The sequence below is a fragment of the Labrus mixtus genome, chromosome 5 (genome assembly GCF_963584025.1).
Source record: "Labrus mixtus chromosome 5, fLabMix1.1, whole genome shotgun sequence".
Taxonomy (NCBI): Eukaryota; Metazoa; Chordata; class Actinopteri; order Labriformes; family Labridae; genus Labrus; species Labrus mixtus.
In genome coordinates this window covers 22,833,140-22,848,660 of record NC_083616.1, presented here as the reverse complement: position 1 = coordinate 22,848,660, position 15,521 = coordinate 22,833,140, and the positions used below count along the sequence as shown (strand labels likewise).

Sequence of the window (15,521 nt, the reverse complement as noted above, 5' to 3'; positions counted from 1 at the left end):
TTTCTTTGTTTTTTTTTACAGATTTCCTTATCTCGAGGTAATATCTCTTCATAGCATCTTTATTTACCATGAAAAATAAGGATCAATACACTCATAAATAAAATTAGATCTAACCCTTTCCTGTTTCATGATTTGCAAAATGTCAGTAGGTTCTAATACATCCAGAAAACAAGAACAAGATTTAATGTTCTGGTAAAAATCTCTTCCTTCTCACAGTATTGAGCATCACACTGCTCAACCCAGCTGATGTGTGTTCACAGTAACCCTAGAGCGTCCTTTCTTGTTTTTATTATGTATTATGGAAAGCTTGGCAGTGTTTGTGGTTACTGGAGGCAAAACGTTTTTATCATACTCTGTCTCTGCCTCCACCATGTTGAAGACAATCTGGTTCCTCTTCCTCATGCTCTCAGCGTGAGGAGAGCAGATATAGTCCTGAACGATGATCTTCCACTTCCTCCGACAGAGCCAGCCCCGCATGAAGCTCTGCACCTGAGGAGAAACAAACAAGGAAGCTTAGACGCAGACACACACACGACACACTCATACTGTGCTGCAACATGCACGGAACAGTTATAGAAAAGAAGAACCCACAAAGACTTAATATTACTGGAAATGAGCATTTGATTAAAAAAAAATACCTTTTTGATCTTTTTGATATCTGGATCTTCATTTTCATGGTTGACATGGTAAGGCCGCATTCGCTCCTTAGTTTTGTTCAGAGCTACAATCTTTAAAGAGAAAATCAGTCACACACATTAAACTCATGATCAGTGGGAAAAACATCTGAAAAAAAGAGCATTCAATTATACTATATCACATTAAATTAAACATGGCCTCCTGAGGTAGAGCATGAAGTGCTCAGAATATTTTCCTGGAGAGGCTCCAGGTCATTTTTTTGAATATCGTTTAAGTGATAGTCATGCAACGTGTTCTCAGGCAACCGTTGGTGTATTTGCATCAGATAGACATCAGACTTCCTCAACTTTGACAATCTGATGTCTTCATTCAAAAAGAGAGAGAATGACAGAGAAGGGGGGGGGGGGGGGGGGGCTCATATCAGCTGGTGACCGTAAGCAAATAAAGGCTTTGATGTGCCTTATCACTTCAAGTGCACTGTAGACCGCAGGAGGTCATGAAATAATCCTCTGCAGACGCTTTCTTTCTGTTTCCCGCTGAAATAGACAAATCACTTATTAAAGACAACCTTTTTCTAAATTCTTGTACTGTTTTTCTAACTCTGAAATATCCTCTTCAAAACGCAAAGTCAGGTCAGCCTTTGAAAAATTACTCGCTGCATGTCAAGACAAGCCAACAACCCACAGCAAACGTATTGCTATCTTTCAGGTTTGAAAACTGAGCCACACATAGACGTCGCAAAGGCGGGCAGCTGCCAAACTCAAACTGTTGTTGAGCTGTGGAAAAAAAAAAGTCTCCTTTCACGTTGTAAACCTTATAATAGATGCTGTATAAACACTCCTCTTAAAACATCAGCGATGACTGATGACAGACATACAAAGCTTGTGAAAGGTTTTTCTTGGCAACACCATCTTCTGTGGAGAAATAAAGCCAGCTCTCGTACTACACACAATTCAGGCCTCTTGACAACATCGGTTTATCACAGATGGAGAAAAGCATGAAAGATGAAACCAAAGCCATTAACAGCCCCACACTCTCTTCTTCATTTTCTTATTCACCAGCACTAGCATGCAAATGGCAGTAGGAGAGGAGCCAGTCTGCCAACTGCTGACAGTTACAGTGGCTAGTTGGTTTAATTATTCATAAACACAGAGCAACACACAAAAACAAACAAACAAGAGTATGGCTTTAATGAGATGGATCAACAACTGCACACTGGCTCTCAAAGACTAATCCCTTTTTCATGAGCAGCCTCATTACACAGGCAGATGTTTCCTAATATAAAATGCCTTTGGTTTGCATTTTCATCATCAACAGGGCCCCCCCTATATCCTGCCAATGAGATACGCTCACAGTGTGTAGAGGGGGAGACGTACGCGCCACACACACTTGTTGCACCGAGGGAGAATTAAAAGCAGCAAGAGGGGCGAATCTATTAAACACAACGCTACAGTATTTCTTCCTGAAGACAGAACCAAAGCTACGAAAGCAAAATATTTATTCAAGAGATTATTGACACAGATGAGCTCAGACGGTATTTCAGATGACAGTTTTTTAAAGCTTTATTTTAGAAGTCAGTGATTTCAGGGAATTTTCATCTCTCTGCTGCTGCCAGCTGTGTGTACCCCGATCAATGAGTAAAAAAATGACTATTTTCAATGAGGTAATAAGAAAGTGTGAACCTCTGCAAAGTCATAGCTGGCAGCCGCCTTTGTAACGGAAACAAACAAAAACACCAAACCCTCTAAAAGTCCCCAAACTTTTACCATTCAACAACTCTGTGTCAGGAGCGGACGCTTATTATGTTACCTTGGAGTGCGTCTACAGCACAGCAACAAACACAAACAGCCAGACAGCTACCGCTACCCTTTTGAATTCAGCAGATTGAGCTCAAGGCAAACACCAACTAACCTCGTCATGGATCATTAAAGTCTGGTCAGTCACCTTTCAGGTTGGAAAAGCAGGAATTCTGCACAAATCAGGAAGAGGCAGATCCCTAACCAAACATCGTACATCCTCTAATATCTACATAAAACCATTTTTCAGGCTGGCCAATCAAAGTATACCAATCAGAGTATGTTTTTCTTTCAATCTATAATTAATTGTAATAACTATTGGGTTCATGGAGCATTTAACTGAAGGTGACTTTTTTGTTCTTATTTACATTTCTTAAAATCTGTTTGATTCTTAGTTGTTTTCCTTTGTCTGCTTTCTGTTAGTGAATGTTTTGTTTTGCCTTGATTAGATCTTAAGATTTCACTGTTTCACTGTCACTGTTTCTTTCTTTTAACACCACGTGTTCAAAGTTATTCCACGATGTGAACAAATGATCACAATAAGATTCCAGTCTATAACAAATAGATTTACCGACATGCAAGCTTTTTCTCAGCAGTGTGACAGTGATGTCAGCATCAACAGTAAACTTGTAGTTTCGTTTTGTATTATGGATCTAGATAATTATCTAAAAACCAGCAATTAGCTGCTGTTGGTGTGTTTGAGGGAGAACTGTAATTAGCTCTGATTTACAATGTTGTAGAAGTCATTCTTGTTTATTGAGAGAGTGTGCACGTCTGATGTATCGTGTTGTGACGCCACAGAAACATGTTGCGTTCGATAGGCTTACGTAATGGTTTGACATCTGTTTGTAAATATGTTGATGGCCTGTATGTATTGAGTGGTGGGGTGAGCGAGGATCGTTCACACCTACTCCTCTGCTGTGATAAACACAGCTTTGAGAAGACAAACAACCAAGCTGACTGCACACTCATAAGGATACGGCTATATTCTATTTACAGGTATGTGTTTTATCTTGTGCCACACTTCAAATGATTCATGGCAGGAGAGTGAGTGAGTGAGTGAGTGAGTGAGTGAGTGAGTGAGTGAGCGAGTGAGTGAGTGAGCGAGTGAGTGAGTGAGCGAGTGAGTGGTGCTTTGGTTTTGTATGCAAACTATAAAAAAGCTAGGGAAAATGAAACATGGAGTGTTCATGGGACGTTGGGTCTTCAATGACAAATATTAATGTGATTTTTAAGGACTTAAAAAAAAGTGTTGCTTTGTGTTTTTTTAGACATGTCAAACAAATTAGCTTAGGCAAATTTCTTTATGGATATAAAATGAACACATAAGGGGAAGTACATCAGAGAAAAAAAAGTGCTGAATCATAAGGATAATCAAAACACAATGTATGTAATGTTTATATTGCAAAGACAGTTTTTGGTAAAAATAAGGCTTTGAAAGTTATTTACAACAGAATAATAATGTGGCAAGGTAATTGTTTTTCAGTAACATTCTCACTTACTCTCCTGTCAAACTCATGGACACGTGAGGACCATGGTTGGATCTTCTTTGACTGTTAGCGTTTTTAAGGTGATTAGTTAGGGCACGCAGTCATTGGATGTTACACTCTGAGACGCCGTAGTTCTCAGCTGCTTGAGAGTTGTTTAATGACTCTGCCACATTTAAAACCATTTTCTTCAAGTACCTTTTTGGGAAGTCATTTTTGCCTTCATTAGATCGGACAGCTGAAGAGAGAGAAATGTTGGGAGGGGAAAGTGGAGCTGACGTGCAGCAAAGGGCGGAGAATGGATTCAAACTCATGGCTGCTGCAAAAAGGACAATAGCCTCTGTGCATGGGACATGCACTCTAACGACTGAGCTTAACCGATGCCCGGAACATTATCTGAAAATTCGCATTACAACTCTGCATCAGTTGTCGGTTAACTTGACCTACACGAGAGCCACTTTGTTTTATGATCACTGTGGTGAGTGACTGCAGCCATCAGTCATAAGATGTACACTATCTATAATATACTGATGCAAAGTGTGGCAACTGTTGTGAATATTGACATTTAAAAAGTCCAGACCCTAAATACAAGACGTTCCATTTTTCAGATGTTCTTTGACAAAAACAAAAAAAAACGTCTCATATTCAGAGCAATACAGTGTTAAGCTTTGCAAATGTCTATTATGAAGGGAGATGTACACCACAAAGATACATACAGTTTGTTTGACTAAAACATTTGAATTTGTACAAAAAAGCAAGGCATTTTAATTTGGAGTCAAATTCACCTCTGGGATGGAAGTTGTAAACGGGATAAAGACTAACATCCAGTAAAGTTGTAGAGGTTAGTAATTAAGTTTTGCAACACTTCTGGTTGCTTCTGTGTATTGTAAGCACATTTTAATAACACGTATCCCAGAGTTACATTCAGAATATGACATTAATAGACCTTTAGAGGCAGAGAAAATGTTTTTTTTAAAGATCAATATAAAGACATTAACAACTGTACAGGCTTTTTTTCTTCTGTGTTACAAGTAATGCACAAATTCACTGGCTTTTGTCTTATGCTTCCTCCCTTTTATACACATGCATTGTTCCCTGTGGGTACGCAATTTAAACCCTACACAAAAGAGGCAATTACTGAAAGCAGAAACATAAAATGGCTATTGCTGAACATAAGCTGACTATAAAGGAAAATGGATTTAAAATGATGGAAATGTTGAAGATTGTAGCCTTCTAGTGTGTGTAGGTGTGTGTGTGTGCTTGTGTGTGTGTGTGTGTGTATGCATGCTGTACCTCTGCTTTGAGCCTCTCAATTTCAGTGTCCTGATCTTCTAGTTGGGTGCGCAGCTGATTGGCAGCCACCTTCTCAGTCTCCACAATCTGCACGAGGTGGATGTATTTCTGCATCAGCACCTCACGTTCAATGATGATGTCAGAGTAACTGGAAAAAGTCCACAAATACATACAGGCATCATGAACATTTCTGAATGGCAGCAATACAAACGTTTTCATAGATCTTTTGTTCTATGTCAAGAAATGAGAGGAAAACCAACACAGAGGTTTTTGAATGTGCAGCAAAGTGAATTCTTAAGATTCAAATGATCTTCCTGTGGAAGCTTTGAAATCTTAAGCCCTCCAAGATGTCAACAGGCAAACCTCTCACTGTGAGCAACAGGCTCCTTGATGAGCAACAAATCATCTAGCAAAGTTCGAACATACTGGTTATTTCACTGGATATTTTTAAAACTGTGACTTCACATACTGTATATCAGGCGATTTCATGTCAACCTGCTCCTTTGAATCACGTTCTGTTGGCTGTAACGTAGTTCCCTGTTGAGAACGTAAACTACTGCTCAAGAACCAAGATATGCCAAGTCCCTGAGACTGATATGTGGTACTCTACAATTCTACAATTCACCTAGCAGACGCTTTTATCCAAAGAGAGTAAGTACAACACACTAATCAATTCATACACCGCCACCGAAGCAGCGGGAGAAATGCGGGGTTAAGTGTCTTGCCCAAGGACACATAACACATGTTGCTCAGCTGGGGATCGAACCCTCAACCTTCTGGTTGAGAGGTGACAACTCTAGCAACTGAGCCAAAGCTGCAGCATGTAATCCACCTGTCGTGCATCAAGGTGCAGTTTTGAATTAAAAGCTCAAGATTTGTTTTTATAACAAAGTCATGAGGTGGTTTTAAGGAGCTGTATTGCTAAAAAAAAAATTACCCTAAATATCTGAGCTACTACAAAAACATCAAAGAGCGAAAACTGTTGCTGCAGAAACTGCAAGCCACAATTACATTCCTTACACATCAAACTACTGCGTACTGTATATATGTCAACTTGTTTTTCACATTTACCTTTAACCCACACTAAACTGAAGCTTATGGATCATGGAAAATGGGAAGGACAATATTTTTTGGAGCACAATGACCTGTGCTGTGAACATACTGGATCAATATTTGACTTGAGGACGAAAAAAAAAAAACAGTTTTTCCTTTCAAGTGTGACATTGATGAGTGCTAATCATAATGTTTTGTCCGATCACTTCAAACTGCTTTGTGACATATTACCTGCTACATGAAAAGAAACTGAAAGGTGGAAATCACACGTTAGACAATCATATGCGCGTACCTCGCCTGCTGGATGGCCTCCACCCATTCGTCGCACTCACTCTCCTCCTCCGTCCGCAGCTCCAGAGGCTTCTGTCCATCGTGGCCAAACACGATCAGGAAGTAGTGCTGATGAGGGAAATATAAAGAGAGAAAAAGCTCTAGTCTATATTTGTGACCACGAGTGCAAACACATCAACACCATCACTCCTCAGTGGTGCCAAAAGTCAAATGTTTTTTTTATTGCTCCTTTAAATATCCCACACACAGTTCATACAATATATGGCACGGACATATGGAAACATGGCTTTCATTTCACGCTCCTATCTCACCCAGATTCTTCCTTTATAAAGGTTTGCAGATTCACATGAAGCAGGCAGAGACACAGACAGAAAGAGAGGCAAAGGGGGGGAGGGGGGCTCGACACACATGACAGAGTTTTTTTGCTCGCTGCAATAAAACATCAAGTCTGATCTGTGCCTCTTTGCTCCACCAGCCTATTACCATCACCATCAATTAGCCCTCTCTCTCTCTCCCTCTCTCTCTCCCTCTCATTTCCTCTTGTGTCTCCTTTTATTCTGATGAACTTCACTGAGTATCTTCCTTTCAAATACCCAATCACACATGCTAACACATGCAGGCACACAGACACACACACCTCCATGCACACACAGACCAGGCATTACATGAAGTGATAGAGGCTTTTATTCAAATGGTCATGTCCTGGGGCACTGGGTTACCAGAAGAGCTGCTATTCTTAGTCGGGAGAAGACTGAGCTCTGCATGGACTTTTCTCTCTCCTCTCCTCTTCCTCCATCATCCAACCCTCTCTTTTTTCCTCCTCCTCCTCCTCCTCCTCCTCCTCCTCCTCTTGCTCTCTTTACACTTCACCTACCATCCCACTCCGCCTCCTCTGCCCCGCTCAACCAGCACCCTACAGTACCCTCACTTCTCTTGTTGTCGAAAAAACCCACTCCTCCTCCTCCCCCGTCCATCCCCACCACACCACATCCCTTCATATTTTTCCATCTCTTTGTGTCTCCCTCAGTGAGGACTCAGTGAACCACACTGAGTCCAAAGTAGAGACGTTTACCGCCGCAGGAGGGTGGACGGGCGACGGCCCCAGCAGCGGAGATGGGCTGGGAACAGAGTCACCAAGGTTATTGGAACACACACGCACACACATACACTGAGAGACCCTCCTCCACCTACATCTTCATCCTCCTATCCTGCATTTTATGTATCTGTCATTACGATTCACTGGCTGCCTGGTTTTTATTACATCAACAATAATCTGCACTCTAACAGCCTCTGACAGGGAGAAAGAGAGACAGGGGAGGAGGGAGAGAGGGAGCGGTTACGTAATATTTCTTAACCAAGTACATGTTTCTAAATTGTGTCAGCACCTAACACGATAACATTTCCATGGCAACGCAATCTTTTACACTTCCACCATGTAATGAACTACAATTGTCCTGCTATCAGCGCTGCCTCTTTCCATTTAATGCTTTTATTGATCCATCCTGTAATTTCAGACATGAATGAAGCACTAAATAGAAAATGGAACACGTTTGCTAAATGCAGACTTCTGGAGATCGTGATGGATAATCTTAGCTAATCTTGTTTGCACATTTTAGACAGCATGGAATGTACATGGGGTTAGGAGTTTTAGATTTGTATCATGCACATTACACAGCATCAGGGTTTACATCTGCCTTTGAAAGCATTCTCAAAGGACAACAGACACACCATGTTGGTATTGATCATCATGGTTGTTTTTCACAGAGACAGCCCTGCCATTGTTCTTACATACACCATGATGATAGAAAATAGTGATGCAATCATCAAGACCATGTCCTTGAGAATAACTTGATTTAGTTATGAGCTTAGGAGAACCAGTGTTACCTAATATATGTTTTACAGACAGAGTTGCTCTTTTCAGTGTTCAATCATTATATATTGTATCTTTGGATTCATTCTTTGGATTCATCAATATATTAGCAGTGTTGATGCATAATGTAGCATATTGGAACTTATAACCCAATTCCTCATTAGCCAAGGTACTTGAATCAACAATAACACATCATATTGATATTGTGTTTTAAGTTTGGTTAAAGGAAGAATGTACGACATTTTACACATAAATACAACAGAAATCAAGTATATTCTCTGTAAATGTGTCTCTGAGCCATGACTGTCTACAATCAGTGAGAAGCTTGAGTCACGCCAGCTGTATTGTTGTCATTCTGTATCACTTTATGTGCAATATGAAGCTATGAGTTTACCAAGGTGTGCTAACATTAGCCTGCTAACACAACAATGCAGACCACAGGACACTGCAGCTCAAGCAAAGGACTAGTTTTATCCAACGCTTGCACATAGTGGTGCTTAATTATGGTGCGCTGTAATTGATTACTCCTTCGTGCGAACTTGATGAGAGGGGATGGAGGTGTGCCCGCTGAAGGAGAGCGGAGGCTTCAGAGTAGCAGAGGTGTCGCCAAATAGCAGTTCGTTTTGGTTTCACGCTGGTGCTCAAGGGCGACATCTAGTGGAACAAAAAGTCGCACATTCTTCCTCTAAAGCAACATATTGGTGACATCATATTGTGTCAAATAAATAGGGCTACAAGAATACAAATCATATTAATACGGGCAAAACCTCATATACATTTTTGATTCACAATAACGTCACTTCCAAACCACTTAGATCGGCCTAACTTCATTTGAACTTTGATTACATCTGAAATGTAATAGAGATAAATAAGCATAACGTGGGATTCGAGGTAGGTTATAGTATCTCAAAATTGTACTTAAAAGTGCCATGTGGAATTTATTACTAGTCTGTATCATAAGCAAGATGCTATCTGTGTTGAATAGGACACTGTACATATTTAAGTAAAAAAAAATGTTGAACATGCAAAACCACTGTATAGAAATATAAGCAGAAAATAAGGTCTGTTTCTGAACAGACAAAAATGTAATGAATGTGTGCAAATAAAAGCAGCCACAGATATGATGATAATACTTCATTTGTCAACTGTGGTTGTGCGGAACAGTTTTCGGTGTGTGAATAGGTTTGGTCCACATGACCGCCACCATATTTAAAATGTATCTTTATGTAATCACAAAATTAAATGAATGCTCTGGGCTCATATTGTATAACATATGACAAAGAACAGACTACTAGGGCTGCATGATACATGATCATTGCACACTTGAGTGTAAACATTGCTTTGTTTGTGACAAAACTACACAGAACATATAACATTGTATTGCTGATTTATAGTTAAATTACTTCACTATTATAGTGCATACACCACATATACTGATTGACATCCAGTTTTCCCATCTAGCTTTGCCCTTGAACTTGTGTTCGTCATTTAGTATCTTTAAATAACTTATATCTGACATACTATACTGTATTCATCCTACTCTTATATTTATATTCTACTTCACCCCTGCTGTGCAATATAACTATTTGATGCAGCTGTGACCCACTTGCCTTCAAGCAATCATTAAAATTGTAATAGTAAGGCATCCTTTACAGAAGATTTGCATCACACTGGACCTCATGACATTAAAAACATTCACACTGCATAGCTGTGAATTACATGGTTGCACTGCACTGTGTCCTCATTAGCTAAAGAGGAAGCTTTCTAACTCTTCAGTACCATTCAAGACTATAGCCGCTCAATCTCCCTTCAAATCGACTCAAATATTCCCCACAATGCCTCAGGGCCTTCACTGTACTGTGAGAGATTTCATTTAAATTTAAATGACGGAGAGGAACAACCAAAGAAACAAAGAGAAAGAGACTCGTTTCTGCCATTTCATTCACTCTTTATGTCACTAATGACCAATTTAAAGCTCACCTGGAAGTTTTTTTATGTTCCGCTACTCTGAGGAGCGGCTATTACAGAAAATGAGACTGTGAGACTGACAGCGTGACACAGAAGATGTGTGTTTTACCACCACTGAGCGGGACATGGGCACAAAGCAGGGCAGCGAATTCTATTATTCCAAACCAATTTTGGATCAGTCATTTGAAAATGCTCACTGTGAGAGGTCGGGCTACTTTTTCACTGTCTTACAGCGACTGAACGTCCAGAAATAAAAATCGACCACAAAAACACATAAAGCCTCAGGTTCACTGTGGACCCCTTTTTTTTTTTTTTTGACTTTACTCATGAATAAAGCATAAAATATGAAATTGGACTTGTTGGTAATAGATTCATTAAGCAAAATCTGGCTGGGTGATCCAGAAATACTCATGTGTTATAAATATTTAAAAACAGAGATGATACTTTTGGGATCCACTGATGATGAGGAACTGGAAAAGCCATAGATGATGTAACTCTGATGTGTGCTTCGCTTTCAGCACTGATGAGAGGCCAAATTGTGGTGTGCTGTACTACAGATGGACCTCGTTTTTTTCCCTCTCACTCTCAGCCTTTTCACAGCATTCAACAATGTACTGCTTTGATGCCGTTTTCTTCAATGGGTAATAAAAGGCATAAATGTGTAAATAGTCCACCTGGGTTCAATCTATACACATCAGAACTGAAATGTTCGAATGTATAGCTCTTCTCTTCTGTCGTCACATAAAAATATATATCTGTTGTATGAAAGTTTTTTATTTATTTATTTCAACACAGCGTTGGAAAACCAGTGTTAAGCCTCTAAAAGACACTGTATGCACACACACATGACAGTTACTCTGGCTGATTAGAGATCTAGCAAGGTAAAATGTGGGTTGGGCAATGCTGGGAGATGCCTCATTTAAATTTCCTGATGAGGAGTATGTCATCAGGCACAGTTTGTACATGCCAAAGAAGAGCTCGTTTTTTTCCAGGAAACAAAAAGGGTAAGTAGGGGCTTTGATATTTTGGGTAAGCTATTAAGAACATTTCAGATTTTCTTTTTTTTTGGGGGGGGGGGGGGGGGGGGGGGGGTTGAGGAGAAGAGGGACTGCAGATGTAAACTAGCTCTAAGCTCACTCTGGTACAATGCATCAAATTGCAACATTTATGTTTAATATTGTACATGGTCCCTTTACAAATAAAAAAGTTAAACAAATAAATAAAAATAGGGGGGCATTTTTATTTTAATTAGGTGTTTATGCATTTGTTAATTTGAAATTTAACTTAATTCAGCTCATAATGTCAACTTAGACATGAAATACCACTTTCATGATGTTAAACTTAAAAGCAACACTTAAAATGCACAAGTATAGTTCGCTGTGCATATTTTGGACTGCAGTAAAATAATGCACTACAACAATGCTAATATGACTCACCAAGACTGCTACACAGGTCCTAGATACATCTCTCCTACTTCACATAAGTTTGTCAAGTGGTGTGCCGCGTACTAGTACTCCACTAGTTTATGTGATTGCGGTACTGTCGGACTTTTACGTGAGGAGGTGGGTTTTATTTCGCTCCGCCAATAGGGAATCGGCGCTGTCTTTTATAGCCAATGAGAGTAGAGTCTAAGTTAACTACTCTGACTGACAGATTGTTACGCAAATAGAAAATAATATTGAAATTAATGGAGTAACATGGCAAAACGATATTCCACCAAACCACTCATAGTCTATTTTAAATAACGTCAGTAAAGAAAGGCTTGACACTCTTTTTAAATTGCGTTATCTGACTAAAGCAATAAACTGCATATAAACGTTCTTACTCACGTTTTACTTGAGGACACAAAACAAAAATTGTGTTGTGTGAAAAAGCAGCCAAATACTTAACAGCAACAAAAACACAAGTGCATGACGTGTCTTCTCTCTAAAAGCAGTGTGTCTGCTGTTGTGTTTCTCTTTAATATCAGTGCTAAACTTGCTCAGTTGGCCGGATTTTTGTTGAAATTGAATTGTCGGCCTATAGAAAACGATGCTTGGAAAACAATCTGCCTGCAAAGTTTAAATAGTATTGCCAGCAGGTACAGTATATATCAGGACAGATGTGAAATGTTATTTGCACAGGAAGCTTTGATTAATTCCCTAGAATCAATAAATAAGGAAAAGACCACAAATTATTAAATGTATTTCAGTGCTGCAGGGAGAAGCATCCATGGGTAACAATACAAACAAAGGTTTACCGTTAACTAATACAAACAGGTTTTCGTCTTATCTTAGACCTAAAATCCATATATGCTGATTACAAGGTAGAAAGAAGAAAAATAACCACGACGTTTTAACACACTGAGATCAACTGAAAGTTGCTGTGTGCTGTGTCTCTACCTTTGCACTGCTGTGGTGAACCAGGAGCGTCTCACAGATCTTGAGTCCCACGGGCTGATAATTACCATCATAAAGAAATACAACAGAGAGCAGACCTTATTCAAGTGTGTGTATGTGAGACTTTAAAGGAAACCATATATAAAAAATACATAAACTTGATTCCTTTGGGTGGGTTGAATATAAAGACAATGCATGCTTTCCTTTAAAAACATACTACAAAGGATCCACACATATTAATCGAGCGTGATTATCATCAGACCAGAGCTAATCTCAAACCACCTGTTGTTGGCAGTTCTCATGGGGAAACCCAATGCCCCAAACATATCAGCAACAGATTATCAGCTTGTTATACACAACAAGTGTCACTTGTTTTAGTTTTTAACAGATCATAAAAAGGGAATTAAAAAATGACTGAAAAGCCAAAACACTCCTTTTCTCACTCTGTTAGCGTCTGTCAACTGATTGATATCCTGTTTTGCATGTTGCAGCGGAAAGTTGCATTAATAACAGGTCACAGCCTATACAAGATTTTCGAGTGAGCTGTAAAATATGCAATTCCCTTTATAGGGCTTCAATCAGTTACTCAAACCATAAAAGTGATTTATGAGAGAAAGCTATAGAGAGATAAATTGGAGAAGGGCTTTGGGTTTACTTTTTCCTGCCACCAGTGTTCTGGAAAAGATTCACAATCTGCGTCTCATCTCCTATTTCTCTCATTTCTCAGCTCCTGTCATGCTCCCACAGAGGACATAATGTCTTTCTGTGCCAAATGTAGCTTCATTAAATGTTTCAAGGACGAGAACAAAGAAACAATCGACTATTGTTCAGGAAACCTGGTGAGCTTAATCATATAGTTTACCTCAAGATACTGTATGTAGCAATGTGTCCTGCACCTATAATCTCTCTCTGACAACCTACTTTAAAAAGTCGCTAAGCAGCATATTTATTGTAATAAAAAAAATAGAGGCAGACAGAATAGAAATTATTTTAGAAATGATTAGAGGATTTCTGTGACCTGTGGATGCTGCAAGGAGCTGTTTACACGTACCTGAGATTCTGATATTCATGCTAAGAATAACTAACCAACTCAAAAAGATGACACATGTTCAAAGTCGCAATTTAAAGTAGCCTACTTTAAAAAATGCAAACAAAACAAAATAGGTAAGTATTGCACACTAAATACAGTACATCAATTTATCATTGCTTTCCTATGCAGTAGCTTGATGATCCCACTTCTGACAACAACATTTGTATTCGTAATTTGAGTGATTATTGCATGGCCTTTGCAGAACAGCCCTTACATTTCACTGCACATCTGTATGAGCATGTGACAAATAAAATCTTGAATCTTGAATCTTGATGAGCAACGTTTTTATTAACAATTTAAAGTACTAAAAATAAAACATTGAAATGTAAAGAAAACAACTAGCAGCCTGTTGCAGAAAAGTCAGAAAAAGTGGGTTTTAATATAAGTCTTGTCACTGACAGAGCACTGGCCAATCACAGTTTAGGATGTTTTGGGGTGGCACCCTGTGATGGCCAATCAGATTTCAAGGGGGCCATGCCACCTCTGGCCACACTCCTGCTGTACCTTTAAAGGCTTTCTTTACTTTCCCTATCTGTTTGGTTCGCCAGAGAAAAAAACAGATTACATCATTTAACATGACAAAAACGTCCATGATGTTGGAATAAATGTTGCAGTATTGACATTTGATTTGAGTGATCCTCCATTTCAATCCCTGTAGAGCCCTACTATCATTTCTTGAAATACAAAAGGCTTTACTAAGCTTAAAACACAAAGGCAGAATTTTAATATCCTGTAGACTTGTCATTGTGAAAATATACAAAACATTAATCCGACTGCAGCAGCGGCAGTACTTTATGTAACCACTAAATTCAACTAATGATGTTGCAGCTAATGTGACAATCACTGAATCAACATCCCACATCCTGCGGTTTCTTCATTGTCCTCCATGCTGTTCACTTCCTGCAAAGAAGTTCCTATAACAAAGTATGGGGCCGTTGAAATCTCTCTCCCCCACATAGGAACGCACAGGCATCAAACCCACACACACACTGTGTATAAGGATGCTAATATCTGCTGTACCTAGACCTCAGATCACTGTGCTCAGGGATTACCTGTCTGTTTATCTGGAGATTAAACAGATTGCTGCCCTCCTACACTGTTTATTCTCACTGCGGTCCTCCCTTTGTGATCCAAACGTCAAGAACAAACATGTATACACATATAAAGGTGATATCAAGCTTTTTCTCCCATCTTACACACTTGATGCTTTGTCACTCCAACGCCAGAAGGAAAACAACCAGAAGCCTTAATGCAATAGTTTGTGGATTGGAGAGTTTGCTCTATGACTCCCTCAGCGCAGCAGCAACACAGAGGTGTCTAAACAGACTATAAATCTGTTTTACTGTATTCCTGAGAATTGCTTTTGTGCACTAGCTGATCCTGCTCATAAACTCTGAAGAGACAACAACACGCATGAAATTACTTGGCCATCCTGTTACGTGATGCCAGATTTTTTGTTTTTTGACAGGGTGACCCAACTAGGGCCCCGACTTTTTGGGTGCGATAACACAAACAAACAGCATTTATTCACCTTTTCTCTCTCGGATCTTCTTCAACTACTTAATACTAAAACAATATCATACAAGTTCTATATTTCTTTGAATATTTTTTTCAACTTCAAAATGAAACCAAGCCTTTTAACACATTTAAGTGTAAGTT

The 15,521-nt window shown here is 39.3% G+C and overlaps 1 protein-coding gene across 1 annotated transcript in view; it reads right to left on the bottom strand.

Moving 5' to 3' along the window:
• The window catches only part of rasgrf2b (Ras protein-specific guanine nucleotide-releasing factor 2b), a gene marked incomplete at its 3' end in the record, with an annotated part of 42,920 nt that overhangs the window by 21,544 nt on the left and 5,855 nt on the right, over positions 1-15,521 (bottom strand). Inside the window, exons 2-5 of the mRNA XM_061039067.1 lie at positions 6,558-6,664; positions 5,213-5,360; positions 639-728; positions 353-489 (exon numbers count right to left, since the gene is read on the bottom strand). Coding sequence (XP_060895050.1) covers positions 353-489; positions 639-728; positions 5,213-5,360; positions 6,558-6,664 — 482 coding nt within the window. The remainder of the gene's footprint in view (positions 1-352; positions 490-638; positions 729-5,212; positions 5,361-6,557; positions 6,665-15,521) is intronic.